We start from the raw sequence: 16,956 nt of genomic DNA on the forward strand, positions 1-16,956 counted from the left end.
TTGTTGAATCTCAAAAAATGCTCATTGTATTAACTCAAAATTTTAATTTCAATGAACTCAAAATTTGAAGGCAACCAGGTAACTTTTTTTCTAAATATTTTTTTTACAGTGTACAAAAAAGTTATAATCATAACCTTTTTCTCCATACCAAAATTCCAGAAGCCAAACAGTGATTAATCTTTTATAAATCGTTAAAATATTTATGTCGTTAACGCTGTGACCATAGAGAATGTTGTGTAGACTGGAAGTATTTAAAATGATTAACTTTTTAAAATGTTTGATGTTTAATTTGAATAAATAGTGCTCATAAAGGGGCGCCAATGGCATTCTCAAGTGAAACGAGTTGAGGCTTGGACCCAGAAACGGCTTTCCTTACGTCACGACTTAAAAAGCGGATTTGTACAGATTTTTTTAAGAGTGTAATCTCTCTCTCTCTCTCTCTCTCTCTCTCTCTCTCTCTCTCTCTCTCTCTCTCTCTCTCTCTCTCTCTCAATATAAGTGATAAACTGAAATTTGTTTGTATTTTTTAGATAGATAGATAGATAGATAGATAGATAGATAGATAGATAGATAGATAGATAGATAGACAGACAGACAGATAGACCAACAGACAGACAGACAGATAGACAGACAGACAGACAGACAGACAGACAGACAGACAGACAGATAGACAGATAGATAGACAGACAGACAGACAGACAGACAGACAGATAGACAGACAGACAGACAGACAGACAGACAGACAGACAGACAGACAGACAGACAGATAGATAGATAGATAGATAGATAGATAGATAGATAGATAGATAGATAGATAGATAGATAGATAGATAGATAGATAGATGTTTTTTTGAGAAAGTAAAAATGCAGAATGTTTCCTGTGATGGGTAGGTTTAGGGTGTGTGTGTGTGTGTGTGTGTGTGTGTGTGTGTGTGTGTGTGTGTGTGTGTGTGTGTGTGTGTGTGTGTGTGTGTGTGTGTGTGTGTGTGTGTGTGTGTGTGTGTGTGTGTGTGTGTGTGTGTGTGTGTGTGTGTGTGTGTTAAAAACAAGTAGTTGGTTCATCTTGTTATTGTGGACAGGACTATTAATTATGGATGTTTGGACATATGGTTTATGGTTGTGGATGAGAACAGAACGTTTACAACTTTTGATGCTGCCTGTACATGTGAAGCACCTGAACCCCAAAATCATATCACCTGATCATATTCATATCATATCAATTAAAAATATTATGCATTCTTATTATACACACACTCACTTGCAATTTAGCCCTTACTGTATATGAGTTATGGTTATCATCATAAAATAATTATATTATTGTATATATGGAGTACGAATTCTACAATTGTAAGATTTTTTCTTAAAATGTATATGAATGTAATGTAAAGTTTATATTTGATGTGCTGTGACTGGTCATTTTATGTAAAGCTGCACTGAAACAAAAACGCTACAAATAAATGTGAGTTGAATTGAGTTTTGCTATTTCATGTTAAACTGTCCGGTGGTGTACTAATACTCAATGTAGTCTCTCAATGATACTGCACATATATTAATTATACAAGAATGATCAAATGCTGTTTACACTAGTTTTGGATGGAGTGTAGTGTGTGTGTCACACCGCAGGACATGTCAACTTCCCAAAAGTGTCTCATGTCAGCCCTCATAGTTGTCAAAAACATCACCGCTGTGTTCTGCTAATTATTCCACACTGAAATTACCACCTGTCAGTAAATGCTCACAGAATGACAGAGCGTTTCATTTCACTTATTTCGGTTTCAGTTCTACATTGCTGAGCACTGTGGAAGATTTGAATAATCAAATATGTGCCTAAAATCATGCATGATCATCCCACAAGATCAGTCACAAACATTCTGTTTTGCATTTATTAAACTTATTATATATGCAGCTCTGAAAAAAATAAGAGAATTCAATTCCATGTTAAGTGTTCTCTCAGACCTGTGTATACAGACAGACGGACGGACGGACGGACGGACGGACGGACGGACGGACGGACGGATGGATGGATAGATAGATAGATAGATAGATAGATAGATAGATAGATAGATAGATAGATAGATAGATAGATAGATAGATAGATAGATAGATAGATAGATAGATAGATAGACCAACAGACAGACAGACAGACAGACAGATAGACAGATAGATAGATAGATAGATAGATAGATAGATAGATAGATAGATAGATAGATAGATAGATAGATAGATAGATAGATAGATAGATAGATAGATAGATAGATAGATAGATAGATAGATAGATAGATAGATAGATAGACAGACAGACAGATAGACCAACAGACAGACAGACAGACAGATAGACAGACAGACAGACAGACAGACAGACAGACAGACAGACAGATAGACAGATAGATAGACAGACAGACAGACAGACAGACAGACAGATAGACAGACAGACAGACAGACAGACAGACAGACAGATAGATAGATAGATAGATAGATAGATAGATAGATAGATAGATAGATAGATAGATAGATAGATAGATAGATAGATAGATAGATAGATAGATAGATAGACCGACTGACAGACAGACAGACAGACAGACAGACAGACAGACAGATAGATAGATAGATAGATAGATAGATAGATAGATAGATAGATAGATAGATAGATAGATAGACAGACAGACAGACAGACAGACAGACAGACAGACAGACAGACAGATAGATAGATAGATAGATAGATAGATAGATAGATAGATAGATAGACAGACAGACAGACAGACAGACAGACAGACAGACAGACAGATAGACAGACAGATAGATAGATAGATAGATAGATAGATAGATAGATAGATAGATAGATAGATAGACAGACAGACAGACAGACAGACAGACAGACAGACAGACAGATAGACAGACAGACAGACAGACAGACAGATAGACAGACAGACAGACAGACAGACAGACAGACAGACAGACAGACAGACAGATAGACAGATAGACAGACAGACAGACAGACAGACAGACAGACAGACAGATAGACAGATAGACAGACAGACAGACAGACAGACAGACAGACAGACAGACAGACAGACAAAACTACTGATCATTTTATTATGTCTCGAAAACTGTCCACAACAAGACAAAACTCAACAGCCCAGCTCTGAAAATGACTATGAGAAACAATATGCTGTCCCCTAAAGAATCATGAATTATTTTTCCCGCTGCACTTAGCATCGTTTGGTCTTCGCTGTTAGATCAGAAGCGCGAAGCAGGGCTTGAGATGGCTTCAGATCTCAGCGTTTCTCCAGCAGATCTCAGTGCTGCCTGAGCCTGAGCCTTTTCGGTGGTCACTGTCCCTTTAAGAGAGCGCGCTCTAGGGTGGCGCTTTCCTCCGCAAGGGCTTCTTGATATTAATAGTGTTGGTGTCTTGAAACTGACGTAATGCCTGGAGTCTGAGGTCCTGACAAGCGATAACATTTCTGATAAAGAACTGAGATCACTGCAAAAACCAACCTCCTTTTTTCCACCCCAGACTCAGGCGTTTTCTACTATTAAACACAGTCTCCCAAGATTTCACGTGTACAGGAGCAATTCGCAATCTTACATCCCCATAAAAAAGAAATCATTCCCCGAGATCAACAAACAAACAACACAAAGACGCTCCATGGCTCACGCCAAAGCTCCACCATCTTTCAGACTGCAAAGACTATTGCAATTTAATCAACAGGTAAGGAGAAAGCGAATCAATGAAGAACGATGTGGATTTTAGCGGTAGTTCCTGATGTCTTTTAGGGGTGATTGTTATGTAATGTGGAGAAGGGCGAAGGGATTTGGTGATGAATCAGTTGAGTGCTACTTTGTAACGAAAACAAGAGCACGGCTCTCCGGATTTCGCATTTTGAGGCTAATTTGCACATTCGAATCGGCGACTTGTTACATTTTATCTCCCAGCAGTTGAGAGAAAACACAAGAAGGCTACCTTTTCCTTCCCATTTCTTTTCAGCCATTTCATTCTGTGTTGCAATGCGTTCTGCGCAACATAATATCCATAATGTAGCAATTCCTCTCGCGCGTTTGAGCCGCGAGGCGCCTTTTATTTGCATTGTTTAAGCGTTGCAGTAGCTAAACGGAGCACAGCTAAAGTTATAGAAAGTTTCATTGGTGTGTAGGCTACTGTTTTTGCGTAAATGATGCTGAACGGCGCTTTCCACACAAACTTCGAAAACTTTCCGTAACTGATGTACGATAAGAAAACGCGTAGGCATGGCAACGCGCTGAATGTTGCATTTTCCACACACACAAAGACGCGCAGGTTGTTTAGTCAGTCGGGGTTTTATCGCTATTTGCGGTTTTATAGCCAAACATATGTCGTTGTGTTGTTTCACTGCGTTCTTCGAAGCGATGGAGACGAGCTGTAAGTTGTTCCTGAGGAAAAGTTTATGAATAGCGAGTGTTTCTCATTTGGATGTGTGTTTTGTGTGAATTGATAACTACTGAAAAAACTTTATATTTGTTTTAGCAACTGTGTGGACAACTTTAACACTTAGGTGTGTTTGGGGGGAGGCTGTATAGTTCACAAAGTTTCTTGTGGCGTGATGCAGCTTATCACTTTCCCAAAAACTTTTTCAAGGAATTTAAATAACTCTGTTTCAATCCTCTAACATCAAGGCATGCATATAGAAATGGTACATTTTGTCTTGGCATGTGCAGTAGTCGTTTCCCCTTGTTGTTGATGTTATCAATCAATAGAAACTTTTGTGAGTCAATTCACACATATATTAACTGTTATAGGTTAGTTATGTGTGTATTCATATCCTATACATTTTGTGTGGCATATGAGTAACATTATTTGGCGTTCCTCATTTCTGCAACTGTGGTGATGTTTCCAGTTAGTTTGGTTTTACAATCACTTTCACATCAGAATGGCATTAAGTGTGTGGAAATAAATATTTATCTTAGAACTGATAAAATCACCCACACTTCACTTAAATGTGCTGTAATGAAGCGTATAACCTGTATATCTGATTGTCATGATATAAAATCCCATGTTGGTTCCAGTAGATGAGTTGCACTGTTTCCTGTAAACTGTGAAAGTTGCCACACTCGGGCAGTCTGGAAATGATATGCTCTCTTTTTCTGTCTTAAAATGGTTTGTCGGTAAATGTTTCTTAATGACAAAGCCCGTGCAGGCAAACGCGGCTCATCATTTAGAGAAACACAACTGTACACATAGTTTCAGATACAGTCAACAGGGAACCTCAGCTCTGTCATCATCCACAATCACTTTATCTGCTAACACTTTACAATAAGATCTCATTTGTTAACATTAGTTAATGCATTAACTAACAATGAACAATACAGTTGTTACAGTATTTACTAATCTTTGACAATGTTAACAAAAGTCCAGCTGTTCATTGATTGTTCATATTAGTTCACAGTGCATTTACTAATGTAACAAACACAACTTTTGATTTTTAATAACGTGTTTGTAAATGTTGAAATTAACTAAGAATAATAAATGCTAGAAGTATTGTACATTTTTAGGCCAACTAAACTAAAGTGCTAACTAATGAAATGTTGAAATTAACTAAGAATAATAAATGCTAGAAGTATTGTACATTTTTAGGCCAACTAAACTAAAGTGCTAACTAATGAAACCTTATTGTAAAGTGTTAGCCTTTATCTGAACTCTTTTTACAGTTCCATGACTATTTTTAAATGTTTGAGGACTTTTTGTGCATCAAATATAGAGCTCAAACTATTTTTTATATTTTTAACTGATACCAATGTCTGATAACCGATATACAGAACCGATATGTATTTATTGCTTTATTTCTGTTTTTGTCAATTATAACAACTGAACAAACACTTTTTAAACATTGTATTTTTCTGCACTCCCTCCTTGAAACAATACATCAATAAATAGAGTCAGAAAGAGTGCATAAAATAAAACTTTAAAAAGACTTAAAAAAAAAATCTTTGAGTACTTTAAAAAAGTATTTTTTCATTTATAGAAATTGAAAAATATTGATATTTTTATAACCGATACCAATGTGCCCAATAACCGATATACAGAACCAATATTTATTTATTTATTAGTTTATTTCTGAAAGAATGCAAAAATGAAAAAATAGCCTTTTTTAATCTTTGAGGACTTTAAAAAGTTATTTTTGTGCATCATAATATAGAGATTGACTGAAAATGATTTTTTACAAAACGATACCGATATACAGATCCAATATTTATTTATCAGTTTCTTGCTTTTTTTTTAAGTATTGCAGCAACACTAAACTGTTAAACACTTTAAATTCTTTCCCTCCATACAAAACTAAACGCACTTCTACATCAATAAATAGATACAACTTACTTTTTTATTATCTTTGAGGACTTTAAAAAAGTATGTTTGTGCATCAAATATTGACCAATATTGATATTTAAAAAAAACAAAAACGATACCAGCTGATGTTTGTGTCCGATAACCGATATACAGAACTGAAAATTATTTATTGCCTTTTTTCTGTTTTTGACAATTACAACAACAGAACTGAACTGAACAAACACTTTTTAAATACTGTATTTTCTGCACTCCCTCATTGCCTACAAAACAAAAATAATCAATAAAGTCTGAAAGAGTGCAAAAAATATATAGTGCACTATCACTAAAGTGTTTAAAAAATAAATATATAAATAAAAATAATCTTTGATCAGGTAAACAAACAGGTAAAAAGTATGACTTTTTTAAATAACCAATACGGATTCCAATTAATAGCATGTTTATGTGCCGATTAACCGATAAACAGAACCGATATTTATTTATTGGTTTATTTCTGTTTTTGACATTTATAACAACAGCACTGAACTGAACAAACTGTTTAACACTTTTTAAATTCTTTATTTTCTGCACGCCCTCCTTGCATACAAATCAATACACACTTCTACATTAATAAATACTCTGAAAAAGTGCATAAAATAAAAAAGTATAGACATAAATATAGACAAAGTGCATAAAATAAAATAAAAAAAATCCTTGAGGACTTTAAAAAAGTTTTTTTGTGCATCAAATAGGCTATAGAGATCGACCAAAATTTGTTTTTTAAAACAATACAAATTAATAGCATGTTTATGTGCCCGATAACCGATATACAGAACCGATATTTATTTGTGTTTTTGTCTGTTATAACAACAGCACTGAACTGAACAAACACTTTTTAAATACTGTATTTTCTGCACTCTCTCCTTGTAGACAAAGCAACAAAACAAAACAAAACACCGTTCCATATAAATAAATAGAGCAAAAATTATATATAATACATTATATTATAATACAAATTATATAGTGCACTAATGACTTTTTTAAATAATATTTTTGATCAATTAACAAATATAGCATGTAAAAATAATTCTAACAAAAATAGCATAAAACATCTAAACCGATTATCGGTCAATCAAGTTTTTAGCCATTTTCACATATGTAGCAATCTAGAGTTCAGAAGATTAAAAAATAACACCATCTTGGAGTATTATTTCATTCCCTGTGCATCATGTGATACACGTTAATATCCATTCAGCGGTTTACTAGATTCAGTTCTCAGTCCACATAGAAGAATAAGATCCACATGAGTTGTCTGATAAGGCGCGTTTGAAGTGATTGAAAAGCTTGAGGTGTATTTGAAATGTAAATGACTCCACATCTGTGAGCTCTTTGGAGAGAGGCAATAGATCAGCGCTGTATAGTCAGGAACTTTACGGCTGACAAATGAATTTGGGCCTTGGTGGAGGGAGAAAGCAGCAGTGGGGGTCTTGCATTTGTTCTTCGTGGCTTCTGAGTTTGCACAACTTCTTTTTGGGCTAACTTCTTGCCGCACCGAGATTTGCCACTTGTGTCCCTGCGGCAGATTCATGTGGCGTTGGTGCCGTTGAATAAGAATCCCGTAGAGAAAATGAATGGTAGGGAACTTTTTTTTTTTAATGACAGAGATAGAGAATGGATCACGCTAGTGTTTGCTTGCAAAGAACATATTGTAAGTAGTTGATGACTACAAGTTTTCTTGGTTGTTAGAAAATATAATCACTTTTTGCATTTATTTTTATTCATTTGTTGCTTCAAAGTGAGCTCAAACAAACTTTTCCATGTAGCAAAAAATCACTTAAATGCAACCAAACACGGACTAAGTTTTGTTTGTGATTGTGAGACTTAAAATGATTATTATAAAACAAAAGAAAAAGTGTGTTTTTATTTCAAACGTTGCATTGTAACGGACGGCACAGTATTTCATTCCAGGCAAGTGTTTTGAAATGATGCATCAATGACTTTATAGAAATTCCTTTTCGCTTTGTTTTTTTTGTGGTTAAAAATCTCCAAACATGGGAGACAGGAAACTTTTAGAATATTGTTTTTGTAGTCGCCTGATGAAATGCCAAGGTTTACAAAGAGACAGCTCCTGATAATTGGTGCCCTTAAAAGCTTTTATAACATATATTTGATGTAGCCTGCATATGAATAGCAGGTCTTTTTTTCCTCCGGATTTTCAAGAATAAAAGAGCCGCAGTTCACAGAGGTCGTCCCTTGTCTCGTCATATGCTTTTCATCCTGTTTTTGAAGTCACTAAATGGCTCTGGATGTGTGCTATAGACTTGTTATGGTGAGTTATAGCAGACTTGCCATCGTCATGGATTTTCTCACTAAACTTTCATGCAACATGAATGGATTCGATGCGAAATAACTAGAAAAGTGCGTTTTTGTGTGGGCGTTTTATGAGCTCAAGAATTAAGTGCTTTGAGTTTAGGTGAAATCTTTACCTTTTTTCTCACACCCTGCGTGGGAATGAAACTGGAGGACCTTTGACCCGTGGTGTCATGGCAAGCCTCCTTTATCCTGTAAAATAAGTGAATATTATATTTCGATGGCTGCAGTGGAGTGATTTTAACGACTCCCCCAGATAAGAGACGGTTTGGGTCTCTGACTCTGTCTGAGCTGTTTGACATCACTTGTTAGGCTAATTATGTGGCGTGTAATATTTTAGTGGTTAGCGTACATCTGGTAAAGTTTGCTGACTGAAAACTCTCGTATTCCCAGTAGAGTAGTAGGTTGCAGAAAAAGAAATCGAAGTTCCCCTAAGTCTTCATTCTTACTCATTGACAAACTCTGGAGGAATTAAAAACAACTGACACGATAAAGTGAGGTGTGACGATAAAGCCTTTATTCCCGTCAGGTTAGCTTTTCTTATGAGTTGGCTGTTGTTTTACAACTAAACGTAGAGTATCAAAAAGTATCTCATCCCGCAAGCCTTCGGCCTCGTATCTAAAACTTTCTGAACGTTTTGGAGCCAGCATTGCCCACTTCCTCTCCTCCCCATTCCGACATGCCGAGTTTAGTGCATCCGCCGATCCTCCTGTCCGCCGGCCCCTCTGGAACGCCGATGAGTCAGTTTAGCCTTTTTCTTTCTTTCTTTCTTTCTTTCTCTTCTTTCCTTGCTACGTTCTTTCACCTCTCAAACAGGTTTTCTTTTAGCTTTTTTTGTCTTTTTTTCTCTCTCTCTCTCTTCATCTCATGGTGGCTGAACGCTCTCCATCTGTGTGGTCTGAAGGCTGGTGCGGTTGACTATTGCTAACCTGACACAGGTTGTACAGAATGAGTGGAAGAAAAGGTTTGTAGGGGGGAGGGGTTACGCTGGTTGTGGGGTGTGGGGGAGTTTTCCTTGAGAATGTTTGTTTTCCTGTTTCCAATTTGGTCGGCCAGAGGGCCTGTACTGTCAGAGCTCCCATTCATGAAAGCTGCTGTCAGACTGCCTGAGTACATGACGCAGGATTTCTCAGTCTCGGCTCTCTCTCTGCGTGCATTTTGGTGTCCTTTGGTAGAGCCTTCTTTTCTAAAAATGTTTAAGCGTGTGCATGCACCTCTTACAAAAAATGTCTAAAAAATTGCTGTTTACCCATAGCACTTCCTTCTCGCTGAACATGTGCTGTTTTGTTGTTACAGTGATCGAGAAGAACGGTGTGGTTTTGGTCACCCCTCGCACCCAGGATCATCTGCACCTGTGAGGTCTTCTGAGAAAAGGAAGTACGGGACGGCGCATTTCACAAGCAACTCACGTAGAGCGACTAAACTTTGTGAACACTGTGGGGGAAAAGAAATGGAATGATTCCCAGGCCAGAATGGATGTGGAATAAAGGATACCTCGGAGGGCTCCTCAGGGAAGGGTCTTTGGATACTCTGCCAGCTTTGATATCTGCCTCCCTGTTGGATTTGAGTGTGATAATGCTATAACCCAATGCTTAACAGAGGTATGTATATGTGCGATTGATTGTGTTTTAGAAAAACGCAGGGATTTCTGCCGGCGTGTGGCATTTTGTGGTTTTCCATGCTAGTCGTGTTGCACGTCTCCTAAACTAACGGCAAAAGACGTGATTTTTTTGTCTTGGGGTGATGTAGCTTTAAAACCTTATTTATGGTAACTTTTAACCCAGTCTTCCTGTAGTTCAGGGCAGTAATCTAGACCGCTAGATAGCTCAAGCTGTTAAACTGCTTTGATCTTCAGTAAGGCCATCATCCCCTGCTTTGGCGTTTATTACGTGGAACAGTAGAATTTACTGACTTTCTTCTCCCTGACTTTTTTTTTGCCTATCTGTGGGTTTTCTCCAGGGTAATGAGAGGCCACACAAGCAGTATTTTTTTTTGAACTGTACATTTGTGGACCAGGTGATACTGTGCTCTGGTTTTCTTCTCTGCCACTGAGTTTGTGGAACGCTTATTCTTCATTGCTCATAAAATATGTGCGTAGTAAGATATAGATAACGTTTTTGTTTTGTTTTTGTATGTGCATACAATTTAGTCTTCTAAACGGTTGATTTTGTGTCACCTAAACGCAGGAGAAAACAACATAAATAATTTTGGTAACACTTTAGTTTAGTGTCTTCTAGTCAGTTTTCACTATTAACTAGTTGCTTATCAGCATGCATATTACTAGGATATTGGCTGTTTATATAAAGCATATACTAGTGCCTTATTATGCATGAGCATATTCTACATTCATAATTCAATACCTAAAACTATTAATAAGCAGTAATTAGGAGCTTATTAATAGTTAGTTTGGTTACACTTTAGTATGATTAACTATGACTTTTGCCTCAATAAACTCCTACTTTACTGCTTATTGATAGTTAGTAAGGTTGTTGTATCGTTTACGTTTATGTAGGGATGTAGAATATGATCATGCAGAATAAAGCATTAATATGTGCTTTATAAGTAAGATTAAAAAGCGAATAAGCAACTAGCTAAACGTGAGAATTGTTCACCATACTAAAGTGTCACCGTATATAGAGAGAATAGGACTAATCTAATAGTTTTTTTTTGCGTTAGTTGGTTTTTGTGTTTGATGCTCGGTTATTTAATTACATCATAAATCGTCATAATTGCATTAAACGTTTTTGCAAAAAAAGTCTACTTGCTCTGTACCGCACATGATTTTCAGTCGAGCTGATGAATGTAGAAATGCAGTAATATGGAGCTCTAAAAGCGGCCGCATTCTTCGCGGTCTGGGTTGCGAGCAGTAGTCGTTCTTAAATGAGGTAATCTGAGCGTGTGTCATCATAGCTGACTGTTTTCTCCTGTGCCGAAATGTATAATAAACGACCTGTAACGGCCAGTGATTACAGTAGTAACGCTGCCACAGTGGAGCTTTCTCTCGTGTGCCCTGCCGTTTCAGCAGATTTGCGTAATGTTAAACATATGCCATCTTCTCCAGTCTGGATTTCAGGGGAAAACCTGCTCACAGGGATGGTAAAAAATGTGCTTGATGGTTTGGGTTGGTGTTAGACGTGGGGGTGAAGCTGAATGGCAAGATTAACCCCATGGATCCCTCACCCAGAACTCCGACACAGGCTTCTAGGTCAAGGGTCACCTGAGATCCCTCATTGCTAATACGGGGGTCCAGGGGCCCCTGATGGGGCTTACTCGGTTGTAATGCGTTTGTTCGTCCTTTTTTTTAAACAAATTGTTGCCTGGCTTTCTCTGAATTTCGATGTGCTTTAGTGAAAATAGTTCTTTATATAAAATTGCAAATTTTGCAATTCTTATTGCACTATTATAGTAAGAGTAAATTAATAATATTCATCTATCTCCTCTTTTCAAACATGACTTGATCTGTTTCCACAACCTCATATTTTTATATGCCCACCTCCATTTTGCTGATTTAGTTTGCTTTAAAAGTTAGTGTATTTGATGCGCATGACCCAGACTAAACCCATAAATGTAAATTCATGGCAGTGTTTAGTCCAGACGGTGATTCTTCACTGATATTAGACATTGAACACTATGTGGTGTGTTTGCACTAAAGTGGCCTATATTTTCAAAATGACGACTTCTTAATCACAGCCTACTTTTAATTGCATCTTAAGCATACAGTATGTGCATTAGTTATGCTCATATCCTTATAGGTTCAGCTGTTATGCGCTGGAACATCTCTTTGACTCGCATGCCCGTTTTTGGGTATAAACATGGATTTATGCCGTGAGTTAAAGCTTATGCTTATTACTTGTACCTTGCTTTGTATAATTTGGTTGAGTTATGGTGGGGAAATTTGAGTGGTCTGCATAGTTCTCCAGTAGGTGCCTGTGTGATGTATGGCGTGCCAGCGTGCCGAGGGAGGCAGACGGCCAAATGTTTTCATAATGTTCATTTAAAAGTCTGATCATTCGCCTCTACGGTTGTTCCTCGGTTTTTGCAGTGCATATAGAAATGTGGCATTCAGTGAGACTTTATTCAACCACATAATACCTCAAGTTTGATACTTTTGAGGAACATAATGCCGATATGAAATGTTTTTGGTAACTTTTAACTAGTTGCTTATTAGCATGCTTATTACTAGGATATTGGCGGTTTATTCTGCATGATCATATCTTGCATCCCTTAATCCTACCCAATACTTAACCTTAACATTAACAGCAACCTGACTGTCTAGTAATAAGCAGTTTATCAGGCAAAAGTCATGGTTATAGTTAATTAATAGTGTAATTAAAAGTTTTCATTTGCAGGTTACTTGCTGTAATACGTTTTTAAAGACGTCGATTCTTTTTTTTTCAGGCGTGGAATTAGCATGTGAGTGTGAACCGGTTGCCAATGCAATGGAAATTCCACATCTATATGCGTTTCAGGCCTGCTAGATAAACAGCAGAGCCTTTACGAACTGAGAGGTGTCGGTCGTGAGCGCGCCTAATGAGACTCGCTAGTTTGACTCCAATCTTTGCCTGTAAGAATACAGTGAGCCGAGTTATTACAGACTTTTGAGATAGTTGCAAAATGGCGGTAATGAGAGAGAAGCGAACCTGCCCGCAAATGGCGATGCCCGGGTCGTATACGCCTGCCAATTAGCCCGATATTCCTCCACTCGTGTGGCACCGTCTTGCAGTAACCCCGAACCGGCACCGAACTAATCTAATTAGATCGAGAACACAAAAATGATCCCGGACCACTGGCAGAACGCACAATGAGGGAGCAATTTATTCTTGCATGGTGTTAAAAACGGAGGGAACAGTTGAGTGCAGGCCTGTTGTTTTTAGCGGATTGTTTCCGCGAGGCCTGCTCCATATGGTGTCAGAGAGGGGGAAAAAAGCCCTGGAGAAGGGGGTAAAGAACAAGGGCCTCAGCGAAGCTGCAAAAACAAAACTTCTCCAGTCAACCCTCTCTAAATTAAAGGGTAATGCTGAGCACACCGCACACTCAGGAGTTGTTTGTTTAAAAAGCCAAACTGCATTAATCAACGTCTTCATCTTCATCGCTAACAGCATGATTAATCTGCTGTTTCTCTTTTTTTCTTTCTTTCATTCTTCTTTTTTTTCAAGTAATTGCCAATCCAATGAGCAGCTTTGACAGAGTGCTTCTGACCACATTGTTCACACATTGAGTGATGCCTGCACAGCGTCAGTGCACAGCAATATTATGCTTTTGGTTCAAAGCCCAGGTTCAGTTGCATAGTGTAATGCAGATCGTATTACATGTTTCTGATACAATATTTTAGCTACTTCAACCGGCAATAACTCTGCAGCATTTGCGATCTTTTCCCCCAAGAAGCACCCTTCGGGCCAACTTTAGTGTAGTTGAATAGGCCATTGACAGGAGCCTCATGTATCCTGGCCGTGTCTTTGGCAAACACAAACAGTAGCCCTTCTAAAGATTTCTCCATTTGTTTAGAGGAAGTCCCAGAGGCTTGTTACGCTCCCCAACCCCCTTCTCTTGTGGCTATCAGATGTTTATCCTGTACAAGGAGGGCAATTTACAAATGTAAGTGTTGTCACAACACAGGAGGAGACAAAAGGCGTCACGTCAGGCAAGGATGCACCTTGGTGTAAGAGCGCCATTATTTTGCAGATTAGAAGGGCTCAGGTGAATGTGGGACGGAAGCCGTCCAGAGTGGCACTGCTACTGTTTGCTGTGATTTGTCTCGCTCCGTTCAGACTGGAGTTCAGGTCTCTCAAATGTCCGGACTGAGTACTTGATGATAGATCCGACGGATGATAAATGATACTCTCAAGATTTTCTAGTGGGTTTTTTAATAGAACAATTAAAGGTGGTCATTATGGTAGTTTTTTGTCTTTGTAATGGTGGTGTTTGATAAAAGTTATCGCTTTCATTTGCAAGTGCTTAATGGTTGATTTCTGGCTTTTAGCAATACGTTTTTACAGTCATGACACGATACAGCAAAATGGGAGGTAACTTTAGTATGGGAAATGCATACTACGACTTTTGCCTAAACTCCTAATTTACTGCATATTAATAGTTAATAAGGTAGTTTTTGTAGTGTTTAAGTTTAGATATTGGGTAGGATTAAGAGATGTTGTATATAGTTATGCAAAATAAGGCATCAATATGATATGTGCTTTATAAGTATAAATACGTAGCCAAAATATGCATGATTTTAAGATTCTAGTTAATATTGAGAGTTGAACCCTAAAATACAGTTTGACCAAAAGCGATATAAGTTATCTCTTCTATCTAAAACGGGACATTTTAAAAATGCATAACGTAATGTATGCATCACACAGTATTTTTGCTATGATCTTAAAGGGATAGTTCAGCAAAAAAAGATTTTCATTCCAAACCTGTTTGAATTTTGTTCTTGTGCATACAGTAGAAGTCAATGGTAACAAATGCTTTGCTTTCCAATATTCTTCCAAAATATCTTCCTTTGTGTTTTGCATATGGAAGTTTGTTTAGAATGACATGAGGGTGATTAAATTACTTCATTTTCTGTGAATTATTAATGCTACCCAAACTCTACACATCTTCCAAAGTCGTCACATTGCTGGTCTTTCACACTACACATCTATCTGTCGTCGCCAATGTCAGATCCAGGCAAAACAGCTACAGGAGTTGTATCTCAAACGGGTATAGTTAACCTGCTAAATATCTCAGGCATCGGTGATGCATCGACACTTCTTTTAGGTCATTTGATAACTCATAGGGATTGTCAGTCATTTGAACGAGCACCTATTTGCCTCAATGCCTTTGTGAAATGCTTTAACTGTCAGTGAGTGTATAATCAGGGCTAAAATCGTGTAGTTAAAAACTTACAGGTCTGTAGTTTTACCAGCAGAAAAGTTTTGCAAATAAAGGCATTTTGGTCACACTTTAGATTAGGGTCTAATTCTCACTAGGTCCAATAAACTATGACTTTTGCCTCAATAAACTCCTAATTACTGCTTATTAATAGTTAGTAAGGTAGTTGTTAAGTTTAGGTATTGAGTAGGATTAAGTGAATATGATAATGCAGAATAATGCATTAATAAGTGCTTTATAAGTACTAATAAACAGCCCAAATCCTCGTTAATAGTAAGAATTGGACCCTAAACTAAAGTGTTACCAAAAAGGTATTTTACATGCAGCAGGTCACCTCATGGGATCACATGACCAGCTGAATACTGTTCACTTATTTCGGTAACCTCCCCATTATTGCATACTTCAGCTCATAGACAGACCTTAAAAAGAAGTCTATGGTTAATGGGCGCAAAAAAAGTAATCACTAAATTTTTGGAATATCTTTCAGGCTTAGCAAACCAGACGCTAACTGTCTGTGGTCAGACTTCGGCCTCTGATAGGCATCAGGCTGGAGGACAGGAAGGCAGGAGTGGGTCGACTCTGTTAAACACAACACCAGTGAGTCCTACAAGCTCCCTCTCGCCGTCTCCCAGACTGAACTCTGCTGGCTGCGCTTCGTCTTTGTCAGGGGAAGATATAGAATTAGTAGCTTACCAGGCATCCCTCCCCTCCCTATTTCTACCCGCACCATCCCATAACTCATCTGGCAGGCCCACGGAGCTGGTTCATTTCTGTGGAGGCCGCCACTCTCAACACCTATTATGGTCAATGGGCCTGGGTCCCTGTCAGGGCCTGCTGCCTTTTTGATTCACCACTCGCCTCGGATTCTTCCCCAGGTCACCGTCTTTTTTTTCACCATGTCTTCGACTTCCAGATAGGAGATAAAATATCCATAAACAGCACTTGAAAGAGAATGTAAATGTTTATAGGCTTCCTGCAAGACTTATCTGATATTGTTCTTATTTATACGTCGGGTTTGGTTGACTTGGAGGCGGTCAGGACGGCCGAACTGGAGCCAAGCAGCTTTTAGTGCTCCTTCCAATTGCAGCATGTTGGGTGGGGGGGAGATTTAGGCGGACAGTTGGATGGTGGACCGAGCCAGTGACACCAGGCTGGAAAGTATGTGGTAACAATACAACTATGATTCGCTTCAGCACCTCCCACGTCCTTCTACCTAAGCTTCACTCCAATGTAGGGCATTATTTGGGCTGTCGTTTCTCGTCCTGTAGTTATATAATGAAGAAGCAGGTTATGAGAAGTGTCTCAGGGCCACTTCTATGAGGCAGCTTGGTCTTTCATATCTGTTTGCTGCAGTTTTGAATGCACTTTAAGGTAGTTGGTGATACTTTGGGCATGTTTGGTAGGAGTATAACAAACCCTGG

General features: G+C 38.1%; 1 protein-coding gene across 5 annotated transcripts in view; it reads left to right on the forward strand.

The window, feature by feature from the left end:
• The first annotated feature begins 3,428 nt into the window (after positions 1 to 3,428).
• The window catches only part of trps1 (trichorhinophalangeal syndrome I), a 151,297-nt gene continuing 137,769 nt past the window's right edge, over positions 3,429 to 16,956 (forward strand). Inside the window, exons 1-3 of one of the 5 annotated variants that reach the window (XM_067425819.1) lie at positions 8,875 to 9,405; positions 9,570 to 9,629; positions 9,962 to 10,266. In XM_067425819.1, the coding sequence (XP_067281920.1) occupies positions 10,254 to 10,266 (13 nt within the window). In that variant the 5' untranslated portion in view covers positions 8,875 to 9,405; positions 9,570 to 9,629; positions 9,962 to 10,253. Of the gene's footprint in view, positions 3,710 to 3,739; positions 3,777 to 4,306; positions 4,397 to 8,874; positions 9,406 to 9,569; positions 9,630 to 9,813; positions 9,837 to 9,961; positions 10,267 to 16,956 lie in introns of those variants that run through there. The other 4 variants (XM_067425817.1, XM_067425821.1, XM_067425820.1 and 1 more) reach the window with 4 other exon arrangements.

This window comes from Pseudorasbora parva, chromosome 19 (genome assembly GCF_024679245.1).
Source record: "Pseudorasbora parva isolate DD20220531a chromosome 19, ASM2467924v1, whole genome shotgun sequence".
NCBI lineage: Eukaryota > Metazoa > Chordata > Actinopteri > Cypriniformes > Gobionidae > Pseudorasbora > Pseudorasbora parva.